Below are 19,744 nucleotides of genomic sequence, written 5' to 3'. Positions count from 1 at the left end.
TCCGGACCCTGATAGGGGGTGCTTGGAACCCGCCATCCCCATATGAGACATTTAGGAGACGCTGAGATAAATGATATTATTTCTGCCACACCAGGGGGAGCCTCACTGCATATAGATTTAGAATATAGTTTATAGGGGCTGTATAAATCCTTGGGAAGTAAGCTCCCCTAGTGGTGGGCTGCAGATAAACAGAAATCTATGGCCGCAGGAAGGCAAGCAGAGTATTTTGAGATCCGTATCAGCAAATCAAGCTCAGGCCCTATTAAGATTTTTTTTAGGTTCATTTTCTTGTCCCCGGTTAACCCTTGCACATCCCAATATTTAAGCCTTGGCAAACAGCATGTGAATTTAGTGGGTCACTATTGTGTGTAGACCCTGCCGTAATTCATTAGTTATTCATGTGGTAATGAGTTAGGGGGTAAATTAGGGGAAAATGCCTTGAAAAGATCCATCAACAGCAACTTGCAGATGGTTTTCAATCAGCACCAGGTCTTTTTCTCAGCCATATATGTTAAATATGAACTAAAGCTGTAAAAAGGAGCACAGATCTGGTATGGAGACCCTTGTCTGCACCGGATTTTCTATTGACGGAGCTAAAGGTGGAGCGTCCTTTTAATAACATTGATTTTTATACAATATATAAAAAATATAATATAATATATAAAGATTGACAAGATTTCAGAATCTATAGAAACATACAACCCACTTCTTGTCATGAAAGGTGGTACTGACCTCAGGGCGGTCGTGAATATATATATATTTAGGCCCCGGACATTGCCCATAGCAACCAATCAGAGGACACGTTTCATTTTCCAGTGCAGGGTGTAGGAAATGAAAGCTCAGCTCTGATTGGTTGCTATGGGCGACAAGGACATTTTCTGTCACAGTATTGCGGCCTACTGCTGAGGCCGAGTTCAGACTTGGCAGATTTTATTGTGGATTTTTAACCCTTGAACCCCTTCGCAGCAGGAACTATCCGCCATGTTTGAAACCCGTCCTAACGGTCACCACCGACCACGATGATGATTTCTGATCACGTGACTTGTGATGTCATATTGGTGTGCGGCCCACCATCAGAAGCTTGGCAGCCATTACCACTCTCAGTCTCTGACTGACTTCAGCCTATCAATCAGTTATAAGAGTCAGGAATCAGGGAAAGCTGGGTGACAACCACAGAGGTGTAATTATGGCGGTCATGGTTGTCGTCACCCAGGTTTCAGAACAGAAGTTTATCTTAGTTATAGGAGGATAGCAGAGAAATAATATTTAGACATAGGAGTCTGGGAATACTGGGCGGCAAGCACTTGTGGAGTCAGGCATGGCGGCCATATTGGTTGTCACACAGCTTTCCCAGAAACAGAAGGACTTTCTATGCTCAAAACACTTTAATGAGGCACAGGACATAAAATATCTATAAACATCAATGACGCCATAAATATATCAATATGGAATCTAACACTGCTTAAAGACAGAGAACTACAACTCCCAGCGTCCAGGACACGCTGAGACTGGTAGTTTATTCAGTGACATTTACATCACATGTACACGCGGCGTGTTCACTATTACCCTGCGCTTTGACAGGATTGATATGGTATCTGTAGGGATCCTCCAGGTCGCACTGAGGAGGGACGTCATCCAGGACCGGATCTACTGCGCTCAAACATGGCAGCCGTCCCAGCCCGCCGGTCAAGGCCTGTGCTTTACTGGTGGTCGTTTTGCTTCACTTTTCAGGTTTATCCTACATGAGAGAAACATACGTGGATTTTAATATCATTTTACATATGACGTAGATATCGCATTGTGGGTCCACCGCTGAGGCAAATGTGGAGGGGCCCCGAGGGTAACAGGGTATAGAAGGAAAATTTGTCACGGCGCGGTGTGGGTAGTAAACTCCACACGAACACAAGAGGGAAGGGAAAAGGTACTAGGCCTGGAAACTAGGGAAAGGAGAAAGGTCACCACCTAGTGAATCCCTAAACCGAGCCCTGACTACTATCAGTATGAACAGACCTCGATGGTAGAAATGTTCATACGCAGGAACCTAGAGCCCCATCTGACCCTAAAGGGCCCTGGAAATAGTGTCAGGACAAAGATGACCTGTTCCTTCCCAGCTGAAGGAACAGGAGAGTCCCTCAGGTATAATACCAAAATATGGCACATAACAGGTAGCATTTAGTGTTAGGTTCCCGTCTTATAGAGATCGCCTTGACGTGTGGCAGACGGGCCCAAATGGTTTTGTACAAAATGTATTTGCCAAGAATCTTAAATTTACAAAATAAGCGCAGCATTAGCACCAGAATATTTTCTATTACTGTGGCATTATTGTACTTTATTTGGTTTGCAGAGTGCTGTTGCGTTGTGTTTGTGTTTCTAGCCATGGCAGCATGCACCGGCGCATTGGGATGTGCTGACTGACCCCCTTTTTCTTTGCAGTCTTTATTAAAAATATTCAGCCGTTCTGTCACAAAAGGGTTAAGCGTCTAGCTGTGTGAATGGTACTTTCACTTTGTGCCGGTCATGTAATAAACCTTATCTCTGAGGCTACTTTCAAACTCGCGTTTTGGGCGGCTCCGTCATGGATCTGCAAAAACGGATCCGTTACAATAATACAACCGCATGTATTATTAATACAACCGTTTGTATTATCTGTAACATAGCCAAGACGGATCCGTCTTGAACACCATTGTGCCAGATTGCGTCAGAGAAAACGGATCCCTCCCCATTGACTTACATTGTGTGCCAGGACAGATCCGTTTGGCTCAGTTTCGTCAAGCGGACAGCAAAACGCTGCAGGCAACGTTTTGGTGTCCGCCTCCAGAGCAGAATGGACTGATCGGAGGCAAACTGATGCATTCTGAGCGGATCCTTTTCCATTCAGAATGCATTAGGGCAAAACTGATCCGTTTTTGACCGCTTGTGAGAGCCCATGACGGATCTCATAAAAAACGGAAAGCCAAAACGCGAGTGTGAAAGTAGTCTAAATTACTGAAAGGTCATTAACAGATCTATAATGAGTGTAAGGAGCCGTCAGCTGAGCTGCCTGACGGAATAGAGTGAAAATTCAGAACCTGCTATTAGAGAAACCCAAGGTTGTACAGAGAAAAGGGCTCAACATTTTTAATAAAGACCTATTGAAAAAATTATTTTTAGCTCAAAATGAGAACAATTTTGCCCCCAAAGGTGTACCTAGCCTTTAAAGGGATTGTCTACTTTGTGAGGATGTCCGGCATGTTAGATTGTTTGGTCACATCGTTGACAGACATTTCAGGTCCCACTGTAAAGAGCATATTTTGGGGGTCCCAGAGGCAGGAGGGCACCCATTAAACAGACTCTCTAATATCCGGGGACAGAAGGATCGGGCAGGTTATATTTCGACTCCAGATGCTTTTGTTGCCAGGGGAGAAAAGATGCCGCCATAGTTGTCTGGCACCAGCTTACTCCCTATACCAGGGATCAGCAACCTCCAGCTGTTCTGAAACTACAACTCCCAGAATCCTCCTTTTACTTCTATGGGAGTTACAATAACAGCCAAGTAAGCATGCATGCTGGGAGTTGTAGTTGCACAGCAGCTGGCGTGCCGGAGGTTGCTGATCCCAGCCCTTTACCCTTTTTTCAAAACACATATACGCTCGGCCAAGCCCAGTGTGCATGTGTGTGGGCACCTAACTATCTACCGCATTCAGAACAATGTCAGCTTTCTGCAGAGACTGTGGTGAGCTTGTGCTTAGACACGGTAGTCAATCAGAACAAGCAGAGCTGCAGTGTAAAACATGGGGAAAACTAGCATTTACTCACCCATTTAGTTCATTCGGGGGGAGGGGGAGGCTGCACTACTGAGAGATTGTGCTGACAACAGGTCCGCTTACTGTCAGGTGCAGCGTGGCCATGGAGACCTTGTGTTGGATCCAGATTACCACCCATATTATTGTCCACAGATGCTGGCGCCGTATAAGGGTGTAGATATCAATCAAAGCATGGTCTTTGTACCTGACAGACAGGCTTTCAGTAGTGCAGCCTCCTCAGGCTTTGGGCCTGTAACATCAAGTGATGATTAAAAAAAAAAAAGTTTTTCACATTTTAATGTCTCCAGCAGGGGGCAGAGTGTGCAGCATCCTTTATCCACTTACGTCCCCGTCGCACTCCTCTCCTGGATCTTCACTCTTCTCCTCCATGTCCGGCGTCTCTGTCTCGTTTGTGTCTGGTTTTGCCTCCTGTTTGTCGGATTTCTCCCCCCGCTCGCCCTCCTCCTCTTCAGCCTCCTCCTGCTTCGTTTTTTGCTCAGGCTCAGATGGTGAATTCTCCGCCACCGGCGATCCGTCCGCGCTTTCCTTGTCCCTCAGAGCAGCGTCGCCCTCCTCTGATTTATCTCCATTCTCTCTCGCAGGTGCGTTGTACGTTTCAACGTCAAAGTCCATATCAGATTGGGATTTCCGAAACTTACGACTGGGAGGTCTCCGCTTTATGGAGCCTCTAGTGCGGATCTAGAGCGAAGAGAACAGCATTATGTCTAATATCAGTTATTATTTATATCTATTATTATTTTATATGTATTATTATTCCAAAATTGTTATTATTCTTCTATATTTATTATTTTTTGTTATTACTTTTTATTATAATTTTATATTTATCATATTATTTTTACATATTTTTATTATTTTATATTTATTGTTATTATTTTTGTATTCTTATTACATATTGTTATTATTTTATATTTATTATATTTTATATTGCTTTTTATTATTATATTATTTTTATATATTTTTATTATTATTATTATTATTTTATATTTACTGCTATTATTTTTGTATTCTTATTACATATTGTTATTATTTTATATTTATTATATTTTATATTGCTTTTTATTATTATATTATTTTTATATATTTTTATTATTATTATTATTTTATATTTACTGCTATTATTTTTGTATTCTTATTACATATTGTTATTATTTAATATTTCTTATTTTTATATTAGTTTTTTATTAATATTAGTTTATATGTATTATTTTTATATTGTTCTAATATATTTATTACTATTATATTTAGTATTATTATATATTTTTATATATATATATATATATATATATATATATATATATTTTTTTTTTTTAAGATATATATATTTTAAATAAATGTAATAGGAAAAAAGGAAGGGGTACCAGTGTATTAGACCTTATCCAAAGTCCTAATAACAGAGAGAGGGAAGAATCCACATCACTCCAAGGACTTGCAGGTCTTATTAAGGTGGGTGAGATGTGCATTTTGTATATATGCACCCTGGACCTAGGGGCTATTAATCCCATCAATGCCCCCACTGCACAAAGGTGTATGTGATGGGTAGGATGGGCTTGTTCCTCCTTAGGTAGCACTGGGCTTTAGAACATGGTCTGGCTTTTTATCATACTTAGGCCCCATTCACACGACCGGGGCCTATGTATTTTTTGCAGATCAGATGTGTACCCATTCATTTCAGTGGGGCAGCAAAAGACGTGAATGGGGTTTAGCTGCAGTACCAAGCGCAGCCACTATATAATGTACGGCGCTGTGCTTGGTGAGCTGCAAGGAGGGTGCCGCACTTACCAGAGCTCCGGTGAGCACTGTGGCTTCCTCAAACAGCTGATCGGCAGGGGTGCTGGGATTCGGACCCCTAACGATCTCATATTGATAACCTCACCTTAGGATAGGCCATCAATAAGAAAATCCTGGAAAACCCCTTAACTCTGCTGCTATAATGATTTATGGATTAATTGTGTGCTGCATACAACTGCCACTAGGGGGAGCTCCCGACACACTGATTTTTAAAACGCCCATTGAGATCAATGGGAGCTGCCTGCAGGGGATGGAGGGGTTTAAGGCTACTTTCACACTCGCGTTTTGACCTTCCGTTAGTGAGATCCGTTCAGGACTCTTACAAGTGGTCCAAAACGGATCAGTTTTGCCCTAATGCATTCTGAATGGAAAAGGATCCGCTCAAAATGCATCAGTTTGCCTCTGATCAGTCATCATTCCGCTCTGGAGGCGGACACCAAAACGCTGCCTGCAGCGTCCGTCTGACGAAGCTGAGCCAGACGGTGCTGCCACTCAGCAGAGTCCTGGTCATAGCACACAGCGTCAGGTCATAGTGCGCATCTATGTCAGGAGAGCGGGGCCGGAAGAAGACCAGGGAAGGTGAGTACAGCCAGTGCAGCGCTGTTCTCACCTCCCTTGCCTCCCACATGCAAATGACTGCTTCCATAATGGATGCAGTCATTAGCATTTTCACTATTTATTCTGGCCGGGGGCCACAGGAATTGATTCCGGGGGCCATATGCGGCCCACGGGCCGGAGATTCCCCACTCCTGATGTAGATGATAATGTCTAGAATTTCTTCAATGACATCAAATGTTACCTTAGTGTAGCTCTGCAGATGACTGCCCTCTGGTGGCTGTTCAAAACTGACCGGTGATACCTCTATGTGGCTGGAATGTGACTGGACACCGGGGCTGCTGGGTGTCGATGGGGGTGTGCTCCATGGAGAGGCCATGGCTTTAAATCCGGGGCTCTTTGGGGGTGGTCCTGGAAGAAGAGCTGCAGGAGCGAAGGCCAAGTTAGCCTGGAAACAGAACAAAACCATGATAAGAGCGTGCAGCAAATTAGTCCTGAAAACTACAGGGCAACAGGTATATAAAATCGTAAAACTTATACCGGCTGTAAATATATAGTTATATACAGGAGATACCCAGGTTATACCAGCATGGTCCATATCACTATATACAGAAGATGTATAACTTATACCAGCTGTACATATATAATTATATACAGGAGATACCCAGGTTATACCAGCATGGTCCATATCACTATATACAAGAAGATGTATAACTTATACCCGCTGTACATATATAATTATATACAGGAGATGCCCAGGTTATACCAGCATAGTCCATATCACTATATACAAGAAGATGTATAACTTATACCAGCTGTACATATATAATTATATACAGGATATACCCAGGTTATACCAGCATGGTCCATATCACTATATACAAGAAGATGTATAACTTATACCAGCTGTACATATATAATTATATACAGGAGATACCCAGGTTATACCAGCATGCTCCATATCACCATATACAAGAAGATGTATAACTTATACCCGCTGTACATATATAATTATATACAGGAGATGCCCAGGTTATACCAGCATGGTCCATATCACTTTATACAAGAAGATGTATAACTTATACCAGCTGTACATATATAATTATATACAGAAGATGCCCAGGTTATACCAGCATGGTCCATATCACTTTATACAAGAAGATGTATAACTTATACCAGCTGTACATATATAATTATATACAGGAGATGCCCAGGTTATACCAGCATGGTCCATATCACTATATACAAGAAGATGTATATCTTATACCCGCTGTACATATATAATTATATACAGGAGATGCCCAGGTTATACCAGCATGGTCCATATCACTTTATACAAGAAGATGTATAACTTATACCAGCTGTACATATATAATTATATACAGAAGATGCCCAGGTTATACCAGCATGGTCCATATCACTATATACAAGAAGATGTATAACTTATACCAGCTGTATATATATATAATTATATACAGGAGATGCCCAGGTTATACCAGCATGGTCCATATCACTATATACAAGAAGATGTATAACTTATACCCGCTGTACATATATAATTATATACAGGAGATACCCAGGTTATACCAGCATGCCCCATATGACTATATACAAGAAGATGTATAACTTATACCAGATGTACATATATAGTTATATACAGGAGATACCCAGGTTATACCAGCATGGTCCATATCACTATATACAAGAAGATGTATAACTTATACCAGCTGTACATATATAATTATATACAAGAGATGCCCAGGTTATACCAGCATGGTCCATATCACTATATACAAGAAGAGGTATAACTTATACCAGCTGTACATATATAATTATATATAGGAGATACCCAGGTTATACCAGCTGTACATATATAATTATATACAGGAGATGCCCAGGTTATACCAGCATGGTCCATATCACTATATACAAGAAGATCTATAACTTATACCAGCGGTACATATATAATTATATACAGGAGATACCCAGGTTATACCAGCATGGTCCATATCACTATATACAAGAAGATGTATAACTTATACCAGCTGTACATATATAATTATATACAGGAGATTCCCAGGTTATACCAGCATGGTCCATATCGCTATATACAAGAAGATGTATAACTTATACCAGCTGTACATATATAATTATATACAGGAGATACCCAGGTTATACCAGCATGGTCCATATCACTATATACAAGAAGATGTATAACTTATACCAGCTATACATATATAATTATATACAGGAGATACCCAGGTTATACCAGCATGGTCCATATCACTATATACAGAAGATGTATAACTTATACCAGCGGTACATATATAATTATATACAGGAGATGCCCAGGTTATACCAGCATGGTCCATATCACTATATACAGAAGATGTATAACTTATACCAGCTGTACATATATAATTATATACAGGAGATACCCAGGTTATACCAGCATGGTCCATATCACTATATACAAGAAGATGTATAACTTATACCAGCTGTACATATATAATTATATACAGGAGATGCCCAGGTTATACCAGCCTGGTCCATATCACTATATACAAGAAGATGTATAACTTATACCAGCTGTACATATATAATTGTATACAGGAGATGCCCAGGTTATAGCAGCATGGTCCATATCACTATATACAAGAAGATGTATAACTTATACCAGCTGTACATATATAATTATATACAGGAGATACCCAGGTTATACCAGCTGTAAATATATAGTTATATACAGGAGATACCCAGGTTATACCAGATGTACATATATAATTATATACAGGAGATGCCCAGGTTATACCAGCATGGTCCATATCACTATATACAAGAAGATCTATAACTTATACCAGCGGTACATATATAATTGTATACAGGAGATGCCCAGGTTATAGCAGCATGGTCCATATCACTATATACAAGCAGATGTATAACTTATACCAGCTGTACATATATATTTATATACAGGAGATGCCCAGGTTATACCAGCCTGGTCCATATCACTATATACAAGAAGATGTATAACTTATACCAGCTGTACATATATAATTGTATACAGGAGATGCCCAGGTTATAGCAGCATGGTCCATATCACTATATACAAGAAGATGTATAACTTATACCAGCTGTACATATATAATTATATACAGGAGATACCCAGGTTATACCAGCTGTAAATATATAGTTATATACAGGAGATACCCAGGTTATACCAGATGTACATATATAATTATATACAGGAGATGCCCAGGTTATACCAGCATGGTCCATATCACTATATACAAGAAGATGTATAACTTATACCAGCTGTACATATATAATTATATACAGGAGATGCCCAGGTTATACCAGCCTGGTCCATATCACTATATACAAGAAGATGTATAACTTATACCAGCTGTACATATATAATTGTATACAGGAGATGCCCAGGTTATAGCAGCATGGTCCATATCACTATATACAAGAAGATGTATAACTTATACCAGCTGTACATATATAATTATATACAGGAGATACCACTATATACAAGAAGATCTATAACTTATACCAGCGGTACATATATAATTGTATACAGGAGATGCCCAGGTTATAGCAGCATGGTCCATATCACTATATACAAGAAGATGTATAACTTATACCAGCTGTACATATATAATTATATACAGGAGATGCCCAGGTTATACCAGCATGGTCCATATCACTATATACAAGAAGATGTATAACTTATACCAGCTGTACATATATAATTATATACAGGAGATGCCCAGGTTATACCAGCATGGTCCATATCACTATATACAAGGAGATGTATAACTTATACCAGCTGTACATATATAATTATATACAGGAGATGCCCAGGTTATACCAGCATGGTCCATATCACTATATACAAGGAGATGTATAACTTATACCAGCTGTACATATATAATTATATACAGGAGATGCCCAGGTTATACCAGCATGGTCCATATCACTATATACAAGGAGATGTATAACTTATACCAGCTGTACATATATAATTATATACAGGAGATGCCCATGTTATACCAGCATGGTCCATATCACTATATACAAGAAGATGTATAACTTATACCAGCTGTACATATATAATTATATACAGGAGATACCCAGGTTATACCAGCTGTAAATATATAGTTATATACAGGAGATACCCAGGTTATACCAGATGTACATATATAATTATATACAGGAGATGCCCAGGTTATACCAGCATGCTCCATATCACTATATACAAGAAGATGTATAACTTATACCAGCTGTACATATATAATTATATACAGGAGATACCCAGGTTATACCAGCATGGTCCATATCACTAGATACAAGAAGATGTATAACTTATACCAGCTGTACATATATATTTATATACAGGAGATGCCCAGGTTATATCAGCATGGTCCATATCACCATATACAAGAAGATGTATAACTTATACCAGCGGTACATATATAATTATATACAGGAGATGCCCAGGTTATACCAGCATGCTCCATATCACTATATACAAGAAGATATATAACTTATACCAGCTGTACATATATAATTATATACAGGAGATACCCAGGTTATACCAGCGTGGTCCATATCACTATACACAAGAAGATGTATAACCTATACCAGCTGTACATATATAATTATATACAGGAGATGCCCAGGTTATACCAGCATGCTCCATATCACTATATACAAGAAGATGTATAACTTATACCAGCTGTACATATATAATTATATACAGGAGATGCCCAGGTTATACCAGCATGGTCCATATCACTATATACAAGAAGATGTATAACTTATACCAGCTGTACATATATAATTATATACAGGAGATGCCCAGGTTATACCAGCATGGTCCATATCACTATATACAAGAAGATGTATAACTTATACCAGCTGTACATATATAATTATATACAGGAGATGCCCAGGTTATATCAGCATGGTCCATATCACTATATACAAGAAGATGTATAACTTATACCAGCTGTACATATATAATTATATACAGGAGATACCCAGGTTATACCAGCATGCTCCATATCACTATATACAAGAAGATGTATAACTTATACCAGCTGTACATATATAATTATATACAGGAGATGCCCAGGTTATACCAGCATGGTCCATATCACTATATACAGAAGATGTATAACTTATACCAGCTGTACATATATAATTATATACAGGAGATGCCCAGGTTATATCAGCATGGTCCATATCACTATATACAAGAAGATGTATAACTTATACCAGCTGTACATATATAATTATATACAGGAGATGCCCAGGTTATACCAGCATGGTCCATATCACTATATACAGAAGATGTATAACTTATACCAGCTGTACATATATAATTATATACAGGAGATACCCAGGTTATACCAGCATAGTCCATATCACTATATACAGAAGATGTATAACTTATACCAGCTGTATATATATAATTATATACAGGAGATGCCCAGGTTATACCAGCATGGTCCATATCACTATATACAGAAGATGTATAACTTATACCAGCTGTACATATATAATTATATACAGGAGATACCCAGGTTATACCAGCATAGTCCATATCACTATATACAGAAGATGTATAACTTATACCAGCTGTATATATATAATTATATACAGGAGATACCCAGGTTATACCAGCATGGTCCATATCACCATATACAAGAAGATGTATAACTTATACCAGCGGTACATATATAATTATATACAGGAGATACCCAGGTTATACCAGCATGGTCCATATCACTATATACAGAAGATGTATAACTTATACCAGCTGTACATATATAATTATATACAGGAGATACCCAGGTTATACCAGCATGGTCCATATCACTATATACAAGAAGATGTATAACTTATACCAGCTGTACATATATAATTATATACAGGAGATACCCAGGTTATACCAGCATGCTCCATATCACTATATACAAGAAGATGTATAACTTATACCAGCTGTACATATATAATTATATACAGGAGATGCCCAGGTTATACCAGCTGTACATATATAATTATATACAGGAGATGCCCAGGTTATACCAGCTGTACATATATAATTATATACAGGAGATGCCCAGGTTATACCAGCATGGTCCAAATCACTATATACAAGAAGATGTATAACTTATACCAGCTGTACATATATAATTATATACAGGAGATGCCCAGGTTATACCAGCTGTACATATATAATTATATACAGGAGATGCCCGGGTTATACCAGCATGGTCCATATCACTATATACAGGAAGAGGTATAACTTATACCAGCTGTACATATATAATTATATACAGGAGATACCCAGGTTATATCAGCATGCTCCATATCACTTTATACAAGAAGATATATAACTTATACCAGCTGTACATATATAATTATATACAGGAGATACCCAGGTTATACCAGCTGTACATATATAATTATATACAGGAGATACCCAGGTTATACCAGCATGGTCCATATCACTGCAGTATATAGACTGTCTGATGTGGCCTTACCATCACTTACCTGAAGTTTCTCAATTAGAGGGGAACTCTTCACCTTGATCTTAGGCACCTGTGAGTGCGGGGGAGACAGTTTCTAAAAGAAAAGAGGAGCAGAAAGAACTGGACTCAAATTACTTTAACCTTTATTACTAGGACACCAGACACATGGACAGTGTTCTGAGACTGCATCACACCTAGGGTACAGGACACTCTCTGTCTAATCTATCTATCTATCTATCTATCTATCTATCTATCTATCTCATATCTATCTATCTCATATCTATCTATCTATCTCATATCTATCTATCTATCTATCTATTATCTATCTATCTCATATCTATCTATTATCTATCTATCTATCTATCTATTATCTATCTATCTATCTATTATCTATCTATCTATCTATCTATCTATCTATCTATTATCTATCTATCTATCTCATATCTATCTATCTATCTATCTCATATCTATCTATCTATCTATCTCATATCTATCTATCTATCTATCTATCTATCTATTATCTATCTAATATCTATCTATCTATCTATCTATCTATCTATCTATCTATCTATTATCTATCTATCTATCTATCTATCTATCTAATATCTATCTATCTATCTATCTATCTAATATCTATCTATTATCTATCTATCTCCTATCTATCTATCTATCTATCTCATATCTATCTATCTATCTATCTCATATCTATCTATCTATCTATCTCATATCTATCTATCTATCTATCTATCTATCTATCTATCTATCTATCTATCTATCTATCTATCTATCTATCTCATATCTATCTCCTATCTATCTATTATCTATCTATCTATCTATCTATCTAATATCTATCTATCTATCTATCTATCTAATATCTATCTATCTAATATCTATCTATTATCTATCTATCTATCTATCTATCTATCTATCTATCTCATATCTATCTATCCAAAGAAATGGAATGAGGCAGCACTCCAAAATGATGAAAACGTGGTGGACCGTTTTATTTACCCAACTCACAACGTTTCAGCCCAACACAATGAGGCCTTTCTCAAGCAGTGTGACCAGTGCATACAATTTATATACACTGCTCAAAAAAATAAAGGGAACACTTAAACAACACAATGTAACTCCAAGTCAATCGCACTTCTGTGAAATCAAACTGTCCACTTAGGAAGCAGCACTGAGTGACAATCAATTTCACATGCTGTTGTGCAAATGGGATAGACAACAGGTGGAAATTATAGGCAATTAGCAAGACACCCCCAATAAAGGAGTGGTTCTGCAGGTGGTGACCACAGACCACTTCTCAGTTCCTATGCTTCCTGGCTGATGTTTTGGTCACTTTTGAATGCTGGCGGTGCTTTCACTCTAGTGGTAGCATGAGACGGAGTCTACAACCCACACAAGTGGCTCAGGTAGTGCAGCTTATCCAGGATGGCACATCAATGCGAGCTGTGGCAAGAAGGTTTGCTGTGTCTGTCAGCGTAGTGTCCAGAGCATGGAGGCGCTACCAGGAGACAGGCCAGTACATCAGGAGACGTGGAGGAGGCCGTAGGAGGGCAACAACCCAGCAGCAGGACCGCTACCTCAGCCTTTGTGCAAGGAGGAACAGGAGGAGCACTGCCAGAGCCCTGCAAAATGACCTCCAGCAGGCCACAAATGTGCATGTGTCTGCTCAAACGGTCAGAAACAGACTCCATGAGGGTGATATGAGGGCCCGACGTCCACAGGTGGGGGTTGTGCTTACAGCCCAACACCGTGCAGGACGTTTGGCACTTTCCAGAGAACACCAAGATTGGCAAATTCGCCACTGGCACCCTGTGCTCTTCACAGATGAAAGCAGGTTCACACTGAGCACATGTGACAGACGTGACAGAGTCTGGAGACGCCGTGGAGAACGTTCTGCTGCCTGCAACATCCTCCAGCATGACCGGTTTGGCTTTGGGTCAGTAATGGTGTGGGGTGGCATTTCTTTGGAGGGCCGCACAGCCCTCCATGTGCTCGCCAGAGGAAGCCTGACTGCCATTAGGTACCGAGATGAGATCCTCAGACCCCTTGTGAGACCATATGCTGGTGCGGTTGGCCCTGGGTTCCTCCTAATGCAAGACAATGCTAGACCTCATGTGGCTGAAGTGTGTCAGCAGTTCCTGCAAGACGAAGGCATTGATGCTATGGACTGGCCCGCCCGTTCCCCAGACCTGAATCCAATTGAGCACATCTGGGACATCATGTCTCGCTCTATCCACCAACGTCACGTTGCACCACAGACTGTCCAGGAGTTGGCAGATGCTTTAGTCCAGGTCTGGGAGGAGATCCCTCAGGAGACCGTCCGCCACCTCATCAGGAGCATGCACAGGCGTTGTAGGGAGGTCATACAGGCACGTGGAGGCCACACACACTACTGAGCCTCATTTTGACTTGTTTTAAGGACATTACACCAAAGTTGGATCAGCCTGTAGTGTGTTTTTCCACTTTAATTTTGAGGGTCACTCCAAATCCAGACCTCCATGGGTTGAAAAATTAGATTTCCATTTTTTTATTTTTGTGTGATTTTGTTGTCAGCACCTTCAACTATGTAAAGAACAAAGTATTTCAGAAGAATATTTAATTCAGATCTAGGATGTGTTATTTTTGTGTTCCCTTTATTTTTTTGAGCAGTGTATAAAGACAAAGTGGAGGGATCACAATAAATGATCAATCAAGAACATGATTATAATAAAAATCATATATAACATGTGATCAATAAAGAAATCATACAGTGTATAACTGCATATATGGAATATGCAATAATAGAGATTGTTGTACTGGCTTTTAGTTATGATAAAACTAATTTAAAAAAATGTGGGGGATTCAATCAGCACAACCCTGTATGCAGGTGCAGATCACTATGGCGAAATACATATACAAACGCAAAACACAAATGCAATGGCACTCTGCAACCAGCACTCTGCCCTGCCTCCATGCTGAATGAGACATTGGTGTACATTTTGGCCAAAGTGTAATAAGCCACTCACCACGTCAAGGTCGCCGCCATTTGAGTGGTCCCTAACACTAGTTCCTACCTGTTTATGGGCCATGACAGCCACACAAAGTCCAGGGAATGCAGGTGCAGCATGCACGCCAAGCACACTCTGCTTTTAACCCCGTCCGGTGCCATTACAGCTTTCATCGGATCCAGGGATGCAAGTACCAACATGCACGCTGAGCCCACCATATACTTCTCCTGGAGCCAAATGGCTACTGGTAGGTGCTATATAAGCAGACTCAGTTTTATACTGACTTTAAAACCAGCCTCAAGGACAGATTGACTGGTCAGGTGTGCAATGACTCCAAGGAGATCGCCACGCCTCCAATATATACTATCTATCTATCCTCATCCAGCATAGAGGCAGGGCAGAATGCTGGTTGCAGAGTGCTATTACATTTGTGTTTTGCGTTTGTATAAAACTAATAAAGCTGTGTTTAAAAAAAAAATATAATGAATATCCTGAAAGAGTGCATGGTGGTATTGTCATCCATTTGCAGCTCATATGTATAAATGTGCACATATAGTGACACATAACTTCACCTCATCACCTGTGAACAATTAAAACCAAATATAACACCTGTTAAGGTGTTTACAAACACTTACAAGATCATCATAATGGAGGGTAGCGTCTCATGTGAGCGCCATCCGTGGCGTCTACAAGAAGTGACTGCCTCATTCTATTTCTTTGGATATCTGTAGGCTCTATTATCCTCGGCCTGGGGGGATTGCACCCCCTCTTTGAGCAATTTTGACTTGTGCTGCTGTCTCTTCAATTTTCTATCTATCTATATATCTACTGTATCTGTCCTTCTTCCATGCCTGGAAAGCCTCTTCAGGTGACTGGAAACCTGTTTCACTGGGATGAACTCACCTCATCCCCATTATTAGTAACCTCGGTTTTCGGCAGTGGCAGAGAACATGGCGGTTTCCGTCTGGTTGGCTTATGTGGTGGTGGAACCTTAGAAAGAACAGACACAATGTTCACTTATTGTATAAATGACACTAAACATATTAGACACGTTCTTTGCAGTCTGATCAATGGAGGTCCAGACGCTGGGGCCCCCGACAATCATAAGAATGGGCAATTGTTGAGGCCACTTGTAGTGCCCTGGAGCAGGGGTACTTTGAAGTCTGGACATTTTCCAGTTTTCCCTATGCAAAGTTATCAACTCCTTTCTTAATTTGACTTTAAAGGGTTAACTTACACTGACTTATACTGTTTAATATTGAGTAACTGCATTCTATATGTTTGTTGTTATATATATCCAGTTCATTGCACTGTGTTTGTACAGCACTGTGGAAAGGTTTAACAAATACTGAGAGACTTTTGGGACTTTCTAGCTAATAATAAAAAGCTGGTAATTTTCCATAGTTACCATAAGGGTACTTTCACACTAGCGTTAAAGTTTTCCAGTATTGAGTTCTGTCCTAGGGGCTCAATACCGGGAAAAAAAAACACTTCACTTTTGTCCTAATGCATTCTGAATGGAAAGCAATCCGTTCAGTATGCATCAGGATGTCTTCAGTTCAGTCACTTTTACGGTATTTGGCCGGAGAAAATACCGCAGCATGCTGCAGCATTTTCTCCGGCCAAAATTCCGGAAAAAACACTTGCCGGAATGCCGGCATTATTTTCCATTGAAATGTATTAATGCCGGATGCGGTACCAACTGTGCATGCGCAGACCTTTAAAAATGTTAAAAAATTAAATACCGGATCCGTTTTTCCCGATGACACCGGAGAGATAGATACAGTATTTCAATGCATTTGTCAAACGGATCCGGAAACAAATTGTATCCGTTTGCACATGGATTTATGGATCCGGCAGGCAGTTCAGGCAACGGAACTGCCTGCCGGATTCCTCTAACGCTAGTGTGAAAGGGTTAAAGAAGATCATGTTTTGGAGGGAAAACCCAGACTTGTTTACCACCAAAACCAGACTGACTGACCTTTCTAATGCCAGGTGCCGCTGTGTTATTATGTCTGAAAATGTGTTTTTGTCTGGAAAATCTGTTTCATTGCTATTGAGTATCATTGAAGCTATCATGTAAGTCTATGACAGAGGGAAGTTGTAACATTGTATCGGTTTGTGCTGAGTTTCTCCACTCCACCCCTCCCACTACAAGGTTCTAGTCTAGCTAAAACGGTCTATAAGAAGAGCAGTCAGAGGCCCTAGTGTTCTGCAGTTAGGGACCAGTGCTTGGAAGAGGAGACTCTGCCGGACTACTGAGTGACCAGAGGAAGATGCTGAGATTGGGATCCTGAGCCACAGACCATGGGTCACCAGCCCTATGACCAAGGAGCCACCCAGACTACGTCCCCAGCCGATATCTGTAGAGCTCCTGGGTGTGGTGGAGAGATTGGTGGAGGATCAGGTTCAGGAAATGATGATAAATGGGCTATATATGGAGAGGAGTTAGATCAGGGGATGTGACAGGCTACCCGAAAAAGATGTGTTTTTAGGGAGCACCTAAAACTGTGTATGTTGTGATTTAGCCTGATTTCTTGGGGTAGGGCATTCCAGAGAACTGGTGCAGCTCTGGAGAAGTCTTGGAGCCGGGAGTAAGAGGTTCGGATTATGGTGGATGTCAGTCGTAAGTCATTGGCTGAACGGAGAGCACGGGAAGGGTGGTAGACAGAGATGAGGGAAGAGATGTAGGAGTGCAGCACTATGGAGAGCACGGGTAGGGTGGTAGACAGAGATGAGGAGGAGATGTAGGAGTGCAGCACTGCGGAGAGCACTGGTAGGATGGTAGACAGAGATCAGGAGGAGATGTAGGAGGTGCAGCACTGTGGAGAGCACTGGTAGGATGGTAGACAGAGATCAGGAGGAGATGTAGGAGGTGCAGCACTGTGGAGAGCAGGGGAAGGGTGGTAGACAGAGATGAGGGAGGAGATGTAGGAGGTGCAGCACTGTGGAGAGCACAGGTAGGAGGGTAGACAGAGATGAGGGAGGAGATGTAGGAGGTGCAGCACTGTGGAGAGCACAGGTAGGAGGGTAGACAGAGATCAGGAGGAGATGTAGGAGTGCAGCACTGCGGAGAGCAGGGGAAGGGTGGTAGACAGAGATGAGGGAGGAGATGTAGGAGGTGCAGCACTGTGGAGAGCACAGGTAGGAGGGTAGATAGAGATGAGGAGGAGATGTAGGAGGTGCAGCACTGTGGAGAGCACAGGTAGGATGGTAGATAGAGATGAGGAGGAGATGTAGGAGGTGCAGCACTGTGGAGAGCACAGGTAGGAGGGTAGACAGAGATGAGGGAGGAGATGTAGGAGGTGCAGCACTGTGGAGAGCACAGGTAGGATGGTAGATAGAGATGAGGAGGAGATGTAGGAGGTGCAGCACTGTGGAGAGCACAGGTAGGATGGTAGATAGAGATGAGGAGGAGATGTAGGAGGTGCAGCACTGCGGAGAGCACAGGTAGGAGGGTAGATAGAGATGAGGAGGAGATGTAGGAGTGCAGCACTGTGGAGAGCACAGGTAGGAGGGTAGACAGAGATGAGGGAGGAGATGTAGGAGGTGCAGCACTGTGGAGAGCACAGGTAGGAGGGTAGATAGAGATGAGGAGGAGATGTAGGAGTGCAGCACTGTGGAGAGCACAGGTAGGAGGGTAGACAGAGATGAGGGAGGAGATGTAGGAGGTGCAGCACTGTGGAGAGCACAGGTAGGATGGTAGATAGAGATGAGGAGGAGATGTAGGAGGTGCAGCACTGTGGAGAGCACAGGTAGGATGGTAGATAGAGATGAGGAGGAGATGTAGGAGGTGCAGCACTGTGGAGAGCAGGGGTAGGATGGTAGACAGAGATGAGGGAAGAGATGTAGGAGGTGCAGCACTGCGGAGAGCACAGGTAGGATGGTAGACAGAGATGAGGAGGAGATGTAGGAGGTGCAGCACTGTGGAAAGCACGGGTAGGATGGTAGACAGAGATGAGGGAAGAGATGTAGGGGTGCAGCACTGTGGAGAGCAGGGGAAGGGTGGTAGACAGAGATGAGGAGGAGATGTAGGGGGGTGCAGCACTGCGGA

General features: G+C 41.1%; 1 protein-coding gene across 1 annotated transcript in view; it reads right to left on the bottom strand.

The window, feature by feature from the left end:
* Positions 1 to 1,594: 1,594 nt before the first annotated feature.
* The window catches only part of LOC120993538 (capZ-interacting protein-like), a 31,861-nt gene continuing 13,711 nt past the window's right edge, over positions 1,595 to 19,744 (bottom strand). The window contains exons 5-9 of the mRNA XM_040422020.1: positions 16,594 to 16,680; positions 12,714 to 12,785; positions 6,391 to 6,594; positions 4,128 to 4,481; positions 1,595 to 1,738 (exon numbers count right to left, since the gene is read on the bottom strand). Of these exons, the coding sequence (XP_040277954.1) occupies positions 1,721 to 1,738; positions 4,128 to 4,481; positions 6,391 to 6,594; positions 12,714 to 12,785; positions 16,594 to 16,680 (735 nt within the window). The 3' untranslated portion in view covers positions 1,595 to 1,720. The remainder of the gene's footprint in view (positions 1,739 to 4,127; positions 4,482 to 6,390; positions 6,595 to 12,713; positions 12,786 to 16,593; positions 16,681 to 19,744) is intronic.

Source organism: Bufo bufo, chromosome 3 (assembly GCF_905171765.1).
Source record: "Bufo bufo chromosome 3, aBufBuf1.1, whole genome shotgun sequence".
Lineage (NCBI taxonomy): Eukaryota > Metazoa > Chordata > Amphibia > Anura > Bufonidae > Bufo > Bufo bufo.
The sequence above is the reverse complement of the archived record's forward strand: the minus strand, read 5'-3'. Positions and strand labels throughout refer to the sequence as shown.